Source organism: Cervus elaphus, chromosome 12 (genome assembly GCF_910594005.1).
Source record: "Cervus elaphus chromosome 12, mCerEla1.1, whole genome shotgun sequence".
Classification (NCBI taxonomy): Eukaryota; Metazoa; Chordata; class Mammalia; order Artiodactyla; family Cervidae; genus Cervus; species Cervus elaphus.
The window spans coordinates 80,139,141-80,160,948 of NC_057826.1; the positions used below are offsets into that span (position 1 = coordinate 80,139,141).

A 21,808-nucleotide genomic window follows, 5' to 3' on the forward strand; every position below is an offset into this window, starting at 1 on the left:
TCCAGTCTTCCTGAGAAACCTATACACAGGTCAAGAAACAACAGTTAGAACTGGACACGAAACAACTGATTGGTTCCAAATCAGGAAAGGAGTACGTCAAGGCTATATATTGTCACCCTGCTTATTGAACTTATATGCAGAGTACAACATGTGAAATGCTGGGCTGGATGAATCACAAGCTGGAATCAAGACTGCCAGGAGAAATATTAACAACCTCAGATATGCAGATGATATCTCTTTAATGGCAGAAAGTAAAGAGGAACTAAAGAGTCTTTTGGTAAGGGTGAAAGAGAAGAGTGAAAAAGCTGGCTTAAAACTCAACATTCAAAAAACTAAGATCATGGCATCTGGTCCCATCACTTCATGGCAAATAGAAGGGGAAAAAATAGAAGGAGTGACAGGATTTATTTTCTTGGGCTCCAAAATTACTGCAGATGGTAACTGCAGCCACGAAATTAAAAGATGCTTGCTCACTGGAAGGAAAGCTATGGTGAACTTAGACAGGGTATTAAAAATCAGAGACATCACTTTGCTAACAAAGGTCCATATAGACAAAGCTATGGTTTTTCCAGTAGTCATGTACGGATGTGAGAATGGGACCATAAAGAAGGCTGAGTGCCAAAGAATTGATGCTTTCAAACTGTGGTGTTAAAGAAGACTCCTAAGAGTCCGTTGGACTGCAGGAAGATCGAATCAGTCAATCCTAAAGAAAATCAATCCTGAATATTCACTGGAAGGACTGTTGCTGAAGCTGAAGCTCCAATACTTTGGTCACCTGATGGTTAGATAGCATCACTGACTCAATGAACATGAATGTGAACAAAATCCAAGAGATAGTGGAGGACAGAGGAGCCCGGAATGCTATAGTCCATGGGGTTGCAAAGAGTTGATCATTACTTAGTGACTGAACATCAACAACATGAATCCCAAGTATAAAGAGGCTATGGCTTAGGAAAGAGGTTTTTTCAGAGCCTGGCAAAAATGGTGTCATCAGACAACAGGGTCAAGGAAAGCTCTGCTGAGATTCACTGTATCTACTGCTGCCATGAGTGGTCACCTTGCTTTTAATAAGATTCTACTGCCTTTGCCAATTAATTAAGGAAATTAATGTAACTCCACTGTGTATGAATGTGCTTTCTCCCTCCATTCATCTGAAATACATCAGTTGGCATCAGAAGTGAGACTGGACTGGCACAGACATACCACCACCCTCATTAAAAGTTTGGAAGGAATACTGGGAAGACAAGTGAAGAAAATATGGGTGGAGACAAGAGAGATGAGAGCACTTATGTTTTTCCCTGGAGTAGTCACAGAGTGGAGTCCACAGACTGTTCTCTTTTTCTCTGAAGAGTTGAGCCCAACGGATAATTGAAAAGAGGAAAGACAAGATAGTCTAAGGCCTAATTCACCTGGCACCTCACTAAGGTGGGGAGGATGATCACATATCCCCAGAGGAAGCTGAAAAGCCAGGGGAGGTGGAGGAAATTCGATAGAGGATGCTCTCACATGTCTCTGGGATGGGTAGTCAGCAACTCTTCAGACCAGGAATGCATAAGAGCTGAAATTTATTTAATGTGGGAAAGTATAAAAACAGAGCAGCAAAATGCTTTATTAACTCTTGCTAGCCCAACTCTTTCTGTAGGAGAAATAACAAAACACAAAAAAACCTGGTATTAATTGATGCCAGTAGTTTTAAATGTGAGAAGTGGGTAATAATAAAGTTATGAAGGACTTAGTCTTCCTTGATCCTTCCTGAAAAAGTGACCAAAGACTGGTTCTAATTTAAAGAATGTACTTGATTTTAAAAGTTTGTGCCAAATTTTTCCTCTCAGAAAATTTTGAAATTGAGACTGTGATTTGGACAAATATTTTTTTTAATTAATTTATCTTAATTGGAGGCTAATTACTTTACAATATTGTAGTGGTATTTGCCATACATTGACATGAATCAGCCATGGGTGTACATGTGTTCCCCATCCTGAATCTCCCTCCCTCCTCCCTCCCCATCCCATCCCTCAGGGTCATCCCAGTGCACCAGCCCTGAGCACCCTGTCTCATGCATCCAATCTGGACTCGTGATCTATTTCCATATGGTAACATGCACGTTTCAATGCTATTCTCTCAAATCATCCCACCCTCGCCTTCTTCCACAGAGTCTAAAAGTCTGTTCTTTACATCTGTGTCTCTTTTGCCGTCTTGCATACAGGGTCATCGTTACCATCTTTCTGAATTCCATACATATGTGTTAATATACTGTTTTGGTGTTTTTCTTTCTGACTTACTTCACTCTGTATAATAGGCTCCAGTTTTATCCATCTCATTAGAACTGATTCAAATGCATTCTTCTAAATAGCTGAGTAATACTCCATTGTGTATATGTACCACAGCTTTCTTATCCATTTGTCTGTTGATGGACATCTAGGTTGCTTCCATGTCCTAGCTATTGTAAACAGCGCTGCAATGAACACAGGGGTACACATGTCTCTTTCAATTTTGGTTTCCTTGGTGTGTATGCCCAGTAGTGAGACTGCTGGGTCATATGGCAGTTCTATTTCCAGTTTTTTAAGGATCTCCACACTGTTCTCCATAGTGGCTGCACTAGTTTGCATTCCCACCAACAGTGTAAGAGGGTTCCCTTTTCTCCACACCCTCTCCAGCATTTATTGTTTGTAGGCTTTTTGATAGCAGCCATTCTGACTGGCGTGAGATGGTACCTCATTGTGGTTTTGATTTGCATTTCTCTGCTAATGAGTGATGTTGAGCATCTTTTCATGTGTCTGTTAGTCATCTGTATGTCTTATTTGTAGAAATGTCTGTTTAGTTCTTTGGCCCATTTTTTTATTGGGTCATTTATTTTTCTGGAATTGAGCTGCATGAGTTGCTTGTATATTTTTGAGATTAATTCTTTGTCAGTTCCTTTGCTATTATTTTCTCCCATTCTGAAGGCTGTCTTTTCACCTTGCTTGTAGTTTCCCTCATTGTGCAAAAGCTTTCAAGTTTAATTAGGTCCCATTTGTTTATTTTTGCTTTTATTTCCATTACTCTGGGAGGTGGGTCATAGAGGTTCCTGTTGTAATTTATGTTAGAGTGTTTTGCCTATGTTTTCCTCTAGGAGCTTTATAGTTTCTGGTCTTACATTTAGATCTTTAATTCATTTTGAGTTTATTTTTGTGTATGGTGTTAGAAAGTGTTCCAGTTTCATTCTTTCACAAGTGGTTGACCAGTTTTCCCAGCACCACTTGTTAAAGAGACTGGACAAATATTTTGTAAAATTAACTGAGTTAAAACTAATGTTTGACAGTTCCAGAGCTCACTTAAATAGGAATATAACATTTTCACTGGTAAACAATCTATTCCTTTGGGAAGAATATTTGAGCTGAATGTGAAAAGTAAGGCAAACCAAAAATTATGAACCCCATTTCCAGGATGACCCGTATTTCCCAAGAAAATAGAACTAAAATTGTCTCAAGGCCATTTAACTTCTTGTTACAGACATAATTTTGCTTAGGTGAAGACACTTGGGCTGGATCAGAACCAACTGAGATAAAAAGGAATGCTTGGAAACAGAGGCTAAAGTATTAGAGAATAATTTCCCCCATTTGGCTCTCTTTGCTTCCCTGATAGCTCAGTTGGTAAAGACTCAGCCTGCAATGCAGGAGACCCCAGTTCAATTCCTTGGTCAGGAAGATCCCTTGGAGAAGGGACAGGCTACCCACTCCAGTATTCTTGGGCTTCCCTTGTGTCTCAGCTGGTAAAGAAACCGCCTGCAATGTGGGAGACCTGGATTTGATACCTGGACTGGGAAGACCCCCTGGAGAAGGGAAAGGCGACCCACTCCAGTCTTCTGGCCTGGAGAATTCCATGGGCTGGAGAGTCCATGGGCTCACAAAGAGTTGGGCACGACTGAGTGACTTTCTCTTTGGCTATCTTTAAGAACTTTAGCTTAAGACTCTGGGTTCTGCAACTTCTGAGTTGAGAAGGGAGATGCTGATAAAGGCAGATCTTTAAAGATTTATAATTATAAACAGAATAGGTTTTATAGAATTTTATTTATTTATTATTTATCTGTTTAGCTGTGCTGGGTCTTCGGGGCTGCACACGGGCTTTCTCTAGTTGTGGTGAGTGGAAACTACTTTCTAGTTGTGGCACAGACTTTTCACTGGAGCGGCTTCTCCTGCTGCGGGGCATGGGCAACAGGGTACACAGGCCTCAGCAGTTGTGGCACACGGGCTTAGCTGCCCCATGGTACCTGGGATCTTCCTGGACCAGGGCTCGAACCCATGTCCTCTCCATTGGCAGGTAAATTCTTTGCCACTGGACCACCAGCGAAGTCCAGAATATGTTTTTAAACTTAGAGAACTATTCCAAAAGAAGTTATGAAGTCCACATTTTTAAAAAGTGGTTTGAGAGAAAGGAAACAGATGGCAGCTCACTGAAGGGTAAGTTCACCATGATCAGTAACTCCAGCACCTGGACAGGAGGAGCCAAGCAGGACTGAGAGGGTAGCAAAGAAGCAGGTGGCAAGAGCAATCTGATACTTAAGGGTGGCTGCCTGAGCACGGTACAGAACCCCGTGCCCCAGAAAAGCCACACCTCCATGTCCCTAGCCTTAAAAAGGCTCACAGGCCTCATCCTGCCCTTAATGCAAGCTAAAAGAAGAAGAAAATCATGGGAAACCTAGCAAAAAACAAAAATAAAAAACACCTGCATTCACCAGCTTAACTGTATGTGTGTGTGTGTGTGTGTATGTTTGGAGACATATCATAGTTTTAAGAACTTAATCCCACAGTTAGTTCAACAATAACAAAAACCCAATCAGAAAACAGGCAAAGACCAGAATAAGCATTTCTCCCAAGAAGATAAATGAATTGCAAGCTAGCAAATGAAAAGATATTCAATATCACCAATTATTAAGGAAATGCAATGAGGTATGACCTTACACCCATTATAATGGCTACTATTAAAAATAACTGAAAAAGGAGAGACTAAGAAGACAACAGGAAAAAATATCAATGAAACTAAGGGCTGGTTCTTTGAAAAGACACACAAAATCAACAAACCTGTAGCTGGACTCAACACTCAACAAGAAAAAGAGGAATCAAAGAAAATGAGAAATGTAAGAGACAACTGAAATACAGAATATTTATACAAAATATAGAATACAAAATACAGAATACAAATACACCACAGAAATACAAACGATCATAAGAACTACATTTGAACAATGTAATGAACAGTTATATGCCAACAAACTGGACAACCTAGAGGAGAATTTCTAGACAACCTACCAATACTGAGTCATGAAAAAATAGAAAATCTGAACAAATCAGCTACTAGTGAGATCAAATCAGTAAAAAATAATCCATTAGGATCACATGGCTTCACTGGTGAATTCTATCAAACATTTAAATAATTAATATCAAACCTTCCCAAACTCTTCCAGAAAAGAGAAGAAGAGTTTCCAAAAATCAAAAAGGCAATGTTTGCAGACTCGTTTTATGAGGCTAGCATTATCCTGCTACCAAAACCAGACAAGGATGCCACAAGAAAAGAAAATCACAGGGTAATAACCCCGATAAATGGAGACATAAACATCCTCAACAAAATATTAGCCAAGCCTAATTCAATAATACATTAAAAGGATCATACATCACGATCAAGAGGGATTTATTTTAGGGATGCAAGGATGGTTCAACATCTGCAAAGCAATGTGATACACCACATTAAAATGAAGGATAAAAATCAACAGATCATTTCAATGTATCCAGAAAAAGCATTTGACAAAATTCGACATCCATTTATGACTTTAAAAAAAATTCTCAACAAAGTGGGTATAGAAAGAATATTCTTCAACGTAATAAAGGGCAAATATGACAAACCCACAGCTAACATCATACTCAATGATAAAAGCTGAAAACTTCCCATCTAAGGTTAGGAACAACACAAGGGTGTCCACTCTATAGCCACTTTTATTCAACATAGTATAGTAAATCCCCTACTTATGAACACATTCTGTTCTGAGAGTACCTTTGTAAGTCCAATTTGTTTGTAAGTCCAACAAAGTTAGCCTAGATACCCAACTAACATAATCAGCTATATAGTATTGCACTGTAATAGGTTTATAATACTTTTCACAGAAATAATACATAAAAAAATAAACACAAAAATTAAAAAAAGAATTTTTTTAACCTTATAGTACATTGAAAAGCACAGCAGTACAGTACAATAGCTGGCACAGAGGGGCTGGCATCACGTGAACAGGCAAGAAGAGTCACTGACTGGAGGAATGAGACAAGGTGGGAGATGGCAGAGCTGAAGCATCCTCAGCACTAGGAGCTGGGGCGGGGGGGCAGCGAGCTGTGATTTCACTCATTCCTGATGTTGATGCAACACACATGTGCATCTTTGGAAGTTCACAACTTGAAGGTTCATATGTAGCGGACTTATTGTAGTGGAAGTCCTAGCCTGATCAGTTAGGCAACAAAAAGAAAAAGGCATCCATCTTGGAAAGGAAGAAGTAAAAAAATTATCTCTGTTGGCAGATGACATGATATTGTATAGAAAACCCTCAAGACTCCACCAAAAAACTAGTAAATTAATCCAATAAAACTGGAGGATACAAAATCAGCATATAAAAATTTGCTCATTTCTATATGCTAATAATAAACTACCAGAAAAAGAAATTACAAAACTCATTTACAATTGCATCAAAAAGAATAAAATACCTAGGAATAAACTGAACCAAGGAGGTTAAAGACATGTATACTGAAAACTGTAAGACATTAATGTAAAAGAACACATAAATAATGCAAAGAGTCCATGCTCATGGATTGAAAGAACCAAAAGTGTTAAAATGTCCACAGTACAAAAAGCAATCTACATATTCAATGCAATCCCTATCAAAATTCTAGTGGCATTTTTTATTTAAGTAGAACAAACAATCTCCAAATTTTAATGGAACCACAAAATACCCTGAATAGCCAAAGCAATCTTGAGAAAGAAGGTCAAAGCTAGAGGCACCATGCACCTTGATTTTGAACTATACTACAAAGCTATAATAATTAAACAGTATGATATTGGCATAAAAAAGATACATAGATCAATGGAACAGAATAGTAAGCTCAGAAACAAACCCAGCATATATGATCAGCTAATTTACCACACGCCCTGGAGAAGGAAATAGCAACCCACTCCAGTATTCATGCCTGGAAACTCCCATGGACCAAGGAGCCTGGGGGCTACAGTCCATGGGGTCGCAAAGGGTCAGACATGACTGAACGACTTCACTTTCAATTTACCACAAACGAGCCAAGAATACACAATGGGGAAAGGACAGTCCCTTTAATAATTGGTGTTTGGAAAACTGGACAGCCACATGCAAAAGAATGAAACTGGACCACTATTTTACACCATAAACAAAAAATAACTTAAAATGGATTAAAGACTTGAATATAAGGCCTGATACCATAAAACTCCAAGAAGAAAACAGATATTTATAGTAAGCTCCTTGACAAAGGTCTTGGTGATAATTTTTTGAATCTGACATCAAAAGCAAAAGCAACAAAAGTAAAAATAAACAAGTATGGCTATATCATCAAACTAAAAAGCTTCTTCACAACAAAGGAAACCATCAACAAAATGAAAAGGTAACATACTAATAGGAGAAAATATTTGCAAATCATGCATCTAATAAAGGTTAATACCCAAACATATAAAGAACTCCTACAACTCAATAGCAAAAAACCCCAAACAATCTCATTAAGAAATAAGCAGAGATCTGAACAGAAATATTTCCCAAGAGGACATACAGATGGCCAACAGGTATATTAAATGACTCCCAACAATACTAATCAATAGGAAAATGCAAATCAAAACCACAGTGAGGTATCAACTCATACCTGTTAGAATGTCTATAATGAAAAAGACAAGAAATAACAAGTGTTAGCAATGATGTGGAGAAAAGGAAACCTTTGTGCACTGTTGGTGGAAGTGTGAATTGATGAGGAAAACACTATGGAGTTTCCTCAAAAATCTAAAAATAGAATTTTAAAATTAAAAATAGAAGCATATGCTTCAGCAATCCCACAGAGTACTTTTTTGAAGAAAATTAAAATTCTATCTTGAAAAAGACATATGTACCCCATGTTCACTGCAGCATTATTTTTAACAGCCAAGATATGGAAACAACCTCAAGTGTCCATCAACGAATTAATAAAGAAGATGTGGTTTACATATACAATGGACTATTACTCAGTCCATAAAATAAATGAAATCTTGTCATGTGACAATGTGAAAGCACCTTGAGGGCATCATGCTAAGTGAATTAATTCAGACCAAGACAAATACTGTATGATCTTACTTATACGTGGAATCTAAAAATAAAAACAAAGGAACAAGCTTATAGATACAGAGACTAAATTAGCAATTGCCAGGGTTGTGAAAGGGATCAAAAGACACAAACTTCCAGTTATAAAATAAGTAAGTCCTGGGGATGCTGACTGATGTTGAAGCTGAAACTCTAATACTTTGGCCACCAGATGTGAAGAGATGACTCATCTGAAAAGACCCTGATGCTGGGAAAGATTGAAGGCAGGAGAAGGGGACGACAGAGGATCAGATAGTTGGATGACATCACTGACTCAATGGATATGAGTTTGAGTAAACTCTGGGAACTGGTGATGGACAGGGAGGCCTGGCATGCTGCAGGCCATGGGGTCGCAAAGAGTCAGACACGACTGAGCGACTAAACTGAACCGAAGTCCTGGGGGTGAAAGGTATACCGAGGTGACAATAGTTAATAATAAAGACAGTTGCCAACTTATGATGATTCAATTTAACAATTTGACTTTATGATGGTACAAAAGCAATATAAATCCAGTAAAACTGTACTTTGAATTTTGATCTTTCCCCCCGTGCTACCAATATGCTATACAGTACTCTCTCGTGATGCTTGGCAGCGACAGTAAGCTGAGCTCCCCCAATTACTACTTGATCATGGGGATAAACAACCAATACACTTAAAATCGTTCTGTTTTTCACTTTCAGGGCAGATTTCAATAAATTACATGAGATATTCAACACTTTACAAAATATGCTTTGTGTTAGATGATTTTCCCCAGCTGTAGGCAAATGTAAATGTTCTGAGCACATTTAAGATAGGCTAGGCTAAGCTACTGAAATTAAAAGATGTGTGCTCCTTGGAAGAAAGCTATGACTCCTTGGAAGAAAAACTATGACAAACCTAGACAGCATAATAAAAAGCAGAGACATTACTTTGCGGACAAAGGTCCATCTAGTCAAAACTCTGGTTTTTCCAGTAGTTGTGTATGGATGTGAGAGTAGGACCATAAAGAAGGCTGAGCACCAAATAATTGATGCTTTTGAACTGTGGTGTTCGAGAAGACTCTTGAGAGTCCCTTGGACAGCAAGCAGATCAAACCAGTGAATCCTAAACCCTGCATATTTATTGGAAGGACTGATGCTGAAGCTCCGATACTTGGCCACCTGATGTGAAGAGCCAACTCACTGGGTGACCAATGCTGGGAAAGACTGAAGGCAGGAGAAGGGGACAACACAGGATGAGATGGTTGGATGGCATCACTGACTCAATGGACATGAGTTTAAGCAAGCTCCAGGAGATGGTGAAGGACAGGGAAGCCTGGCGTGCTGCAGTCCATGGGTCACAAAGAGTTGGACATGACTGAGTGGCTGAACAACAACAAAGCTAAGCCATGATGTTTAGTAGGCCAGGTGATTAAATCAATTTTTTAAATTAATATTTTAAATTTATGATGGGTTTATCAGGACATAATCACATATTAACGAAGATCTGTGCTACACTGCATATTCAAAAGTTACTATAATAGACTAGATCTTAAAAGTTCTCATCATAAGAAAAAAAATTTGTTAACTATGGAAGGTTTGGATGTTAACTAGATTACTGTGGTGATCATTTTGCAATGTACACAAATATTGAACCACTGTATGCCTGTAACTAATAATGGTATATGTCAATTATACATACTACAATTAAAAAAAAAACAAGAAAATAGCAACCGTTAGTGAGGATGTAGAGATACTGGAACTTTGTGCACTGTTGATGGGAGTGTAAAATATGGTAGCCACTGTGGGAAAAAAGTAAGGTAGTTCCTCAAAAAATAGAATTACCCTATGTTCCAGTAACCCTTCTGGGTATATACCCAAAAGAATTGAAATCAGCGTCTCAAAGAAATATTTATACACCCATGTTCATAGCAGCATTACTCACAATAGGCAAAAGGTGGAAACAAACCTAGTGTCCATCAACAGAAAAATGGATAAAAAACATGTGGTATATACATGCAATGGAATATTATTCAGCCTTAAAAAAGAAGAAAATTCTGACACACACTTTAACCAAATGAATCTTGAGGACACTGTACTCAGTGACATAAGCCAGTCACAAAATGACAAACACTGTATGATTCTACTTGCATGAGGCAGCTAGAGTAGTCACATTCAGAGACAGAAAGTAGACTGGTTGTTGCCAGGGGCTCAGCTGGGAGAGGAGCGATAAGGAGCTATTTAATGAGTGTGGAGTTTCACTTTTTCAAGATGAATTCTGGAGACAGACATAGGTGATGACTGCACAAAATGTGGAAGTACTTCATTTACACTTAAAAATGGTGAAGAGGTTAAGTTTCATGTGTGTGTAATTTATCAGGATTAAAGACAGTTTTAAAGCCCACAATATGTAAGAGAGAATCTGTTCAAAATCCCAGATTGGAAAGGGGTAGCCTAAAGATGGAGCCAAGGTCTCCCAGCCCTTTGGTTGTAGCAACCCTTTGAAATAAATAACAACAGAATGGCCTAGTGGTGGTTCTGCATGGAGTCTTTTGGCAATAATGTTCTTACATGGATGCAGTTGCTAATTTAACAGGCAAAATGGAAACCTATGGTACTACTGTACCAAGCTACAGTTTAATCTGAAGCATTAAGTTCCCATGGACCTCACAGGAGGTGGCAAAGAACTATGAAGTTTTAGGGAAATCAAATCTAAATAGCTGCCCAGGTCCAAGCAGAGAGCCCAAAACCTGTTTGGATTTCGATAAAATAACATCACAGAGGGAGCTGTTACCAAGCCTGAGCAATTAATCTTTCTGAAAAAAGTGACTTTGTACTTTCTCGGGATTGGGGGGTGGGGGTGGTTGTGCAGCTTCTATAAAATTTGATAGTATAAATACAGCACATTTTAATCCATGCCAATAATTAGATTCTCATACTAAAATGGAAGTGGCTAAAACTTTCCATGGCTATCCTGTCCCTACCTTTTATGGGAAAAATGCTAAAAATATATCACAATCCAGATTAGTATGAAGGGAGAGGGCATGTAAATGTAATACCAACACAAAATTGCAACTGAAATGTGCTATAATCTAAAAATGTTTCCTCTTCTATGTGTTGGTTCTTGTGGAATCCAGAAAATACTGACTACACTGCATAAACTGACAAAACTGTCCCTTGATTTAGGGGCAAAATGTTTTTTAAGTGTTGTGGTTCAGTTGCTAAGTTGTGTCTGACTCTTTGTGACCCCCTCTCCAAGGACTGCAGCACACCAGGCTTCTCTGTCCTTCACTATCTCCAGAGTTTGCTACAATTCATGTCCATTGAGTTGGTAATGCAGCTTAACCATCTCATCCTCTGCTGCCCTCTTCTCCTTGTGCCTTCACTCTTTCTCAGCATCAAGATCTTTTCCAAAAAGATTTAAAAAAAAAAAAAAAAAAAGATCTTTTCCAAAAAGATTTAAAAAATGTGTGCTTTTATTTTATCACACACATACACATAATCTAAAAATAAAATTTCTATAATAAACATTGATCTGTAAGAACTAAATATTTTTAAAGTTGTTAACATCAACAGAACTAAAAAAGGAAAAAAACGTCTCAATAGATAAAGAAACATCACTCAGCAAAATTCAACTCCTATTCATGACTGAAAACTCTCAGCAACCTGAAACAGAAGGTAACTTCCCCAATCTCATAAAGGGTGATTGACAAAAACCCTACAGCTAACACTATGCTTACTGGTGAAGACTGAAGGCTTTTCTCCCAAGACCAGGAACAAGACAAGGGTGCCAACTCCCACTATTTCTATTCAACATCATAAAGGATACCCCACTCAGTGCAATCCTGGGGGGAAACAGCAGGGAGGTGGGCAGAGTATGTAGACTGAAAGGAGGAATGTACAACTGTCTATTCAGACAACAGATCACCTATGTAGAAAAAACTACAAAACACCTACAAAAAAAGCTGAAGAATAAATGAATTCAGCCAAGATCACAGGATATAAGGTCAACATGAAAAAATTCAAATATATTTTTACTCATTAGCAACAAATTATTAGACATTGAGATTTTTAAAATTCTATTTTAACCTAACTATAAAGTATTTGTGGACAAATTTAACTAAATATGTATAAGACCTATTGTGAAAACTACAAATTCACTGCTGAGAGAGTTTATGAATAAATGGAATAAATAAAAGATATAAATAAATGGAGAGTTATAACATGTTCATGGGTCAGAAGACTCTATTAAGATGTCAATTCTCCCCAAGATGATTTATAGATTCAAAGGAATTCCAATCAAAAACCCAGCAGGCTTTTTTGCAGGAAGGCGGACTCTAAAATTTAAACAGAAATGCAAGTAACAGAACAACTTAGAGAAAGAACATGGAGGAATTACATTACTAATTTCAAAAATTACAACAAAGCTAAAGTAATCAAGACAGTATGTTATTGGAGTAAGAATAGACATTTAGGTCAACAGAAGAGAAAAGAAAGTCTAGAAATAGACCCACATATACACAGCAGACCAATTTTTTAAAAAGGTGCCAAGGTAATTTCAATGACAAATAGACTTTGCAATAAATGATGCTGGGACAATTGTTATATATGTGTGAAAAAATTAACCCAGACCCTTATCCCTCACTATATATTAAACATTAATTCAAAGGTTCCAGAAGTAGGTTCCCTAAGATCCATGATTATGTTCCATAACAGTAGTTTTCAATACAATATTGCTTTAATTGAAGAGAAGAAAGGATACTATACAAAATAATAATAAACATTAATGTTATGTTACAACAAATAATGGACTATACGTCTAAATGTAAGGGCTAAAATCATAAAATTTCCAGAAGAAAACATAGAAAAATATCATCACAATCTCAGAGTAGATGGAAATTTCTTACATAGCATACAAAGAAAAAAAAAACAGGACTTTGTTAAAATTTTAGGCTTTGGCTCATCAAAAGACACTGTTAAGAAATGAAAAGGTAAGTCACAGACTGGATGAAATATTTGCAGAACCCACTTCTGATAAAACAGCTATCATCAGAATAAGAACTGAGAAATGCAAATCAAAACTACCATGAGATATCACCTCACATCAGTCAGAATTGCCATTGTCAAAAAATCTACAAACAATAAATACTGGAGAGGGTGGGGAGAAAAGGGGACCCTCTGACACTGTTGGTGACAACACAAATTGGTACAGCCACTATGGAGAGCAGTATGGAGGTTCCTTGGAAAACTAAAAATAGAGCTACCAAATGATCTAGCAATCGCACTCCTGAACATATATCCAGAGAACATGGTTTGAAAGGATACATGCACCATAATGTGCACTGCAGCACTGATTACAAATAGCCAAGACATGGAAGCAACCCATAAGTCCACTGACAGATAAAGGGGATGTGGTACGTATGCACAATGGAATAAAAGAATGAAAATCAGCCACTGAAAGAAGAAATCACACTATCTGCAGCAACACAGATGGTGGACCTGGAGATAATCATACTAAGTGAAGTCAGACAGAGAAGACAAATACCGTATGATATCACTTACATGCAGAATGTAAAAAAATGATACATGTGAATTTGTTTACAAAACATAAACATACTCACAGACTTGGGAAAAACTTACGGTTACCAGGGGGGAACTGTGGCAGGGAGAGGCAGATTGGGAGTTTGGGATTGGCATGTCCTCACCGCTACATTTAGAACAGATAACCAACAAGGACCTACTGTATAGCACAGGGGATGCTGCTCAATATTGTATAACAACCTAAAATGGGAAAAGAATCTGAAAAAGGAATAGATGATATATATGGATAACTGAATAACTTTGCTGTACCCCTGAAACTAACACAACATTGTTAATCAACTATCTCCGATATAAAATTTTAAAAAAGAAATGCAAAAAAAGGAACAAATAAGAACTTATAATTCAGTATGAAAAGACAAACAGTTCAATTAAACATGGTAATAAGATAGAAACAAGACACTTCAATAAAATACACAGATGGAAAAAAAAAATACACAGATGGTAAATACACACAAAAAGATGGTCAATTTCATTAGCCTTTAAGGAAATTAAAATTAAAACCACCATGAGATACCACTACATATGTACAAGAACAGTTAAAATAGTTAAACTTGACAATACCAAGTGTCGGTGAGGACATGGAACAACCAGAACCCTCATACACTGCTTGTAGGAATGCAACTCTGAAAAACAGCTTTGCAGTTTCTCATAAAGTTAAACACAGATGTACCATATGATCCAGCAACAGTTCCTCTCTTGGGAATTTACTAAAGAAAAATGAAAAAAAAAAAAAAGGCTGTATGCAAATGTTTATACCAGCATCATTCATAATAGTAAAAAAAATGGAAACAACGCAATGTCTATCAAAAATCAAATGGATAAACAAATTCTGTTATCCACATAACAGAATACTATTCAGTAACGAAAAGAATGAACGATATGGATGACTTTCAAAAGTATTATACTAAGTGCAAGAAGCTGGACACAAAAGGACTACATATTGTATGATTTTATTTATATGAAATTCTAGAAAAGGCAAATCTATGGTGACAGAAAGCAGATCAGTGGTTTTGCTAGATGCCAATGCTGGGCAGAGGGAACGAGTTATAAGGACACACAAGGAAACTTTCTGTATTAACTGAAATGTCCTATATCATGATCGTGTGGTAGTTATACAAATATATATGCTTATCAAAACACATCAACTGAACACTCAAAATTAGTGAATTTTATTTTATGTAAATTATAACTTAATAAAGGTATCTTTTAAAAAAGTGTTTAAAGAAGATTTTTAAAAATATTAACCAAGTTATACACGTATGTGCAACATGTACCAAGCTGTAGACATCTCAACAGTGATGTCTTAGAATTTTATAAACTTGGGTCTTGTTACTGCCGTGCAAAAATCATTCCATGTATGATGTAAAGTTTGTAACAACAACTACTATTGGTGCAAAAGAATGGAGCAGAGATAAGAACAGGATGGGACCCTATGTCTGAGGAAGTCAAACAGCATTAATGTCACCATTCAGCAAAGATCCATGATACTGACAAGGAGAATTAGTTTGTGCTCGACATCCATCAGTTCATCATCTGGAATATCCTACTTTCGAAGTTAAACAAGAAATCTTGTCTCTTGGCAACTGATACAAGCCCTAATAGCGGCAGATAAAGCACAACTGTCCAAGTAGTGCTACAATTTTAAAAGTAACAAGGAACACAAAGATGCCTTTGCAGGTCATCTCGCATTCAAAGATAAAGCTATCTTCCACTAGAGTGGAGGGATGAATTGTCACAGCATACAACTGTGGGATGCTGCCATAACAGAACATGTAAGAGATTCACTAAAAATTCATATCTTTTAAATATATTTGATCTATTTATTACTGCTTGTCCCCACTAGAACAATGACACTCCATCATGACAGGGATTTTTGTTTTTGCTGTTCACTGCTGTATTCCTAGCATCTAGAACAATGCCCAGCATACAGTAATTGCTCAATAAACATTTGTTAAATGAATATATTATGCCTATGTAGTCAGTAAATATCTATACAAATTTATTATGTCAATATAGATACCAATCACAGCTAATTGATGTAATAGCCTTCTCTTACATTTCTTTTCTTGTACAATTTGACTGGAAATTAATAACTATCTTGTTTCTTTACTCATTTTGTTTCTAAATACCAATTCAAACATAAACTTTCAACCTACAAATAATAAATACTGTAGAGGATGTGGGGAAAAGGGAACACTCCTGCACTGTTGGTGAGAATGTAAAGTGGTACAGCCACTATGGAAAACAATATAGAGATTCCTTAAAAAACTAAAAATAGTTATCATATGATCCAGCAATCACACTCCTGGGCATATATCCAGAAAAGATGAAAACTTTAATTTGAAAAGATGTATGTACACCAGTGGTCATAGCAACACTATTTGCAACAGCCAAGACATGAAAACAACCTAAACGTCCATTGACACATGAATGGATAAAGATCTGGTACGCCCAATGGATGTTACTTGGCCCATACAAAGAATGAATTTTTTCCATTTGCAGCAACATGACTAGACATAAAAGTTATCATACCAAGTGAAGTAAGTCAGATAGAGAAAGACAATTAAATGAATTTATTCACAAAACAGACAGACACTAACAGACACAGAAAACAAACTTTTGGTTACGAAAGGTGAAGGGGGAGAGAAGGATAAATTAGGAGTACGAGATTAGCATATACACACTACCACATTTAAAACAGAAAAGCAACAAGGATTTACTGCATAGCACAGGGAACTATATTCATTATCTTGTAATAACCTGTAATGGGAAGATAATCTGAAAAATATATATATAACTGAATCACTTTGTCATATACCTGAAACTAACATGATACTGTAAATCAAGTGTGCTTCAATTTTAAAAAAATGAACTTTCAAACAAGGAGAGTTTTATTTCTCCTTTATATTTTTCTTTATTCCATAAGTTTTCTACAGTATGTCTGTGTTTATGTGTATTCAGAATAAAAAACATTTTTAATGTTATGCATTTTTATAAAATTAGAGCTTTTGGAAAACAATATTTTAAATGTTAATAAATACATATCTATCAATAATTACTTTAAATTTCAATGAACTAAGTGCTCCAATAAAAGATACAGAGTGGCAGGCTGGATATAAAATAAAAGCCTACAATATGTTGCCTATTAGAGACCCATTTTAGGGTGAAGGAAACCCATAGATTGAAAGTGAGGAAATAGAAAAAGATATATTTCATGCAAATGGAAATGACAGGAAAGCAGGGGTAGCAATATTCACATCAGACAAAACAGACTTTAAAACAAAGGCCGTTAAAAGACTTAAACATCAGATATGACACCATAAAACTCCTAGAAGACAGCACAGGCAAAATATTCTCTGACATAAATTGTAGCAATGTTTTCTTAGGTCAGTCTCCTAAGGCAATAAAAATAAACAAATGGGACTGAATCAAAGCATTAAAAAATGAAAACACAACCTACGGAGTGGGAGAAAATATTTTCAAATGATGTAACCAACAAGGGCTTAATCTCCAAAATCTACCAACAGATAATATAACTCAACAACAACAAAAAACCAAACGACCCAATTTAAAAACAGACATTTCACCAAAGAAGACAGACAGATAGCCAGACACATGAAAAAGATGCTCAGCATCACTACTTATTAGAGAAATGCCAAAGCAAAACTACAGTGAGGTATCACTTCACACTGGTCAGAATGGCCATCATTAAAAAGTCAACAAATAACAAATGCAAGAGAGAGTGTGGAGTAAAGGGAATCTTCCTGCACTGTTGGTGGGAATGTAAGTTGGTGCAACTACTAAGGAAAACAGTATGGAGGTTCCTCAGAAACCTAAAATATAGAACTACCATATGATCTAGCAATTCTACTAAAGGGTACTTGCACCTCTATGTTCATAGCAGCCAAGACATAACAGAGTATTACTCAGCCATAAGAATGAAATTATGCCATTTGCAGCAACATGGATGAATCTAGAGATTAATATACTAAGTGAAGTAAATCAAATATCATAAATCACTTACATGTTGAATCTAAAATATGATATAAATGAACTTACTTACAAAACAGACTCACAGACATAGAAAACAAACTCATGGTTACCAAATGGGAAAGATGAGAGGATAAATTAGGAGTTTGGGATTAGCAGATAAAACTACAATATATAAAACAGATAAAGAACAAAGATTTATTGTATAGCACAGGGAATTATTAGGTTGGTGCAAAAGTAACTGCAGTTGTGCACTACTGAAATTTGCCATTTGATATTGGAATACATTCTTAAGTAAATGTGGTTATGTTATACATCATTTTAATGTGCATTTCTTGCTTCAAGTTTTTTTGCTAATGACTTACTGAAGTGGAAGTGAAAGTGTTAGTCACTTGGTCATGTCTGACTCTTTGCAACTCCATAGACTGTAGCCTGCCAGGCTCCTCTGTCCAGTGAATTCTCCAGACAAGAATGCTGGCATGGGTGGCCTTTCCCTTCTTCAGGGGATCTTCCTGATCAAGGGATTGAACCTGGGTCTCCTGCATTGTAGGCAGATTCCTTACTGTCTGAGCTACCAGGCAAGTATTCTTGCCTGGAGAATTCCCTGGACAGAGGAGTCTGGTGGGCTACAGTGCATGGTGTAGCAGAGTCGGACATGACTGAGCAACTTTCACTTTCATTTTTCAGTGACTTATTATTTGTTTTTTTTTCTATTTATTTTAGACTATAGAAATGATGTAAGACAAAAAGCAAATTCGAGCAAATTATTTGAGTTCAAAATGGGTTGTAAAACAGCAGAGACAACTTGAAACATCAACAACGCATTTAGCCTGATGCACTGGTGGTTCAAGAAGTTCGGCAAAGGAGATAAGAGCCTTGAAGATGAGAAGCATAGCAGCAGGCCATCAGAAGTCGACAACAACCAACTGAGAGCAAGTCGGTTACTAAACAACAATTCCTCTGCACATGTTCTTTATCTAGAAAACTCTCCATCCATTTCTCTATAAGTCTAAACTGTCTTCAACCCAATCTCCCCAATGAAGAATCCTTTATAATACTGATTAATCTTAACCCTTTGATCCACTTTGACTCCCAAGAAAACCCTAAAATCCCTTTAATGGCAGGAAATACTATGTCTTTTTATTTCTGTTATAGAACATTCAATAAATGCTTAATTTGTTGAACCTGATAAATTTCAATGAGACTGAAGAACCTTAAGGATACAAAATTAATGTTAAGCTTACAAAGAAATATATGCATATTATATGCATAAAACCTACCAACAGTGTCTGTCCTTGGGAAATGAAGAAATGCCCCGATATAACTATGGTGAGAACAAGATGCCCAGATTCTTCACTGGAGTCAAAAACCTTGAAAAAGAAAGAGAAAAATGTATTTAAGATGTTTCTGTTAGTTAGTTCTGATAGTTAAAACCAAACTATCTTCTCACATTGATCTTCCAATCTAAATGTTCCCTTTCAACCTCATTTAATGTGTAATCATTCCCCTATAGTTTCAAGTTTCTCCTCGTACAGGGGTTAATAACCAAGCTTTTTAAAAAATACAACAAAAACCAATATTTTGAAATAACAATACTAAATCAGGAATTGAGAGATATGGTGCCTGAGACAACCACTTTTGAGTTACATTTTAATAAATCATTATCTTTGAGCCTGAATTTCCTTTCTGTAACATGGGAATAATACCTTACAAGTTGTTGTCAGAATACAAGTTGTTGTCTGTTTTTTCAGCCATATACTCCATTTTCATAACCCCTCAAAATCTGGTGTTTTTCTTGAGATGAGATTTAATTTGTAATGTCACTCTTAAAAACAGGGTACCCCAAACTGACCATAATACTCTTGGTGTGATTTCATCATCTCCCATTACTTGCATAATGAAGCCTAGTATTTCACATTAATCTTGGGAGGGGTAATCCCACTGAAGAGTGATCCTATCAACAAAACCTCCTGAAACTTCATCATCTATGTTGGTAAATCACACTTTCACTTTCTTCATCTGAACCTAAACATAAGACCATGCATTTACTCTCATTATATTTTATATTGCTAGATATATTCTACAGTTGTGGTAGAGAGCTGAGATAATTAAAGCAAAATAACTCATAGATACTCAAGATTTCCTACCGACTTTTCTCTCAGTTCAGTTCAGTTGCTCAGTTATGTCCGATTCTTTGCGACCCCATGGACTGCAGTACACCAGGCTTCCCTGTCCATCACCAACTCGTAGAGCTTACTCAAACTCATGTCCACTGAGTCAGTGATGCCATCCAATCATCTCATCCTCTGTCGTCCCCTTCTTCTCCTGCCTTCAATCTTTTCCAGCATCAGGGTCTTTTCTAGTGAGTCAATTCTTCACATCAGTGGCCAAAGTATTGGAGTTTCAACTTCAGCATCAGTCCTTATAATGAATTTTCAGGACTGATTTCCTTTAGGATAGACTGGTTGGATCTCCTTGCAGTGCAGGAACACAAAAGAGTCTTCTCCAACACCACAGTTCAAAAACATCAGTTCTTCACCATCAGCTTTCTTTATAGTCCAACTCTTACATCCATACACGACTATTGGAAAAACCATACCTTTGACTAGACAGACCTTTGTTGGCAAAGTAATGTCTCTGCTTTTTAATATGTTGTCTAGGTTGGTCATAGCTTTCCTTCCAAGAAGCAAGCGTCTTTTAATTTCATGGCTGCAGTCACCATATGCAGTGATTTTGGAGCTCAAGAAAATAAAGTCTGTCACTGTTTCCACTGTTTCCTCATCTATTTGCCATGAAGTGATGGGACTGGAGCCATGATCTTCGCTTTCTGTATGTTGAGTTTTAAGCCAATCTTTTCACTCTCTTCTTTCACTTTCATCAAGAGGCTCTTTAGTTCTTCTTTGCTTTAAGGGGGGTGTCATCTGCATATATGAGGTTGTTGCTATTTCTCCTGGCAATCTTGATTCCAGCTTGTACTTCATCCAGCCCGGCATTTTGCATGATGTACACTGCATATAAGTTAAATAAGCAGGGTGACAATATACAGCCTTGATGTACTCCTTTCCTGATTTGGAACCAGTCTGTTGCTCCAAATCCAGTTCTAACTGTTGCTTCTTAACCTGTATACAGATTTCTCAGGAGGCAGGTCAGGTGTCTGGTATTCCCACCTCTTCAAGAATTTCCCACAGTTTGTTGTGATCCACACAGTCAAAGGCTTTGGCATAGTCAAGAAAGTGGAAGTAGATGTTTTTCTGGAACTCTCTTGCTTTTTCTATGATCCAGTGGATGTTGGCAATTTGATCTCTGGTTCCTCTGCCTTTTCTAAATCCAGCTTGAACATCTGGAAGTTCACAGTTCATGTACTACTGAAGCCTTGCTTGGGGAATTTTGAACATTACTTGCTAGCATGTGAGATGAGGGCAACTGTGCAGTAGTTTGAACATTCTCTGGGATTGCCTTTCTTTGGGATTGGAATGAAAACTGACCTTTTCCAGTCCTGTGGCCATTGCTCAGTTTTCCAAATTTGCTTACATATTGAGTGCAGCATTTTCACAGCATCATCTTTTAGGATTTGAAATAGCTCAACTGGAATTCCATCATCTCCACTAGCTTTGTTCACAGTGATGTTTCTTAAGGCCCACTTGACTTCGCATTCCAGGATGTCTGGCTCTAGGTGAGTGATCACACCATCGTGGTTATCTGGGTCATGAAGATCTTTTTTGTATAGTTCTTCTGTGTATTCTGGCCACCTCTTCTTAATTGCATCTGCTTCTGTTAAGTCCATACCATATCTGTCCTTTACTGAGCCCATCTTTGCATGAAATATTCCCTTGGTATCTTTAATTTTCATGAAGAGCTCTCTAATCTTTCCCATTCTATTTTTTCCTATTTCTTT

The 21,808-nt window shown here is 37.0% G+C and overlaps 1 protein-coding gene across 2 annotated transcripts in view; it reads right to left on the reverse strand.

The window, feature by feature from the left end:
• REC114 (REC114 meiotic recombination protein) overlaps positions 1-21,808 on the reverse strand; it is a 110,085-nt gene that overhangs the window by 60,024 nt on the left and 28,253 nt on the right. For both annotated transcript variants that reach the window (XM_043919665.1, XM_043919666.1), the window contains exon 3: positions 19,194-19,283. In XM_043919665.1, the coding sequence (XP_043775600.1) occupies positions 19,194-19,283 (90 nt within the window). The remainder of the gene's footprint in view (positions 1-19,193; positions 19,284-21,808) is intronic.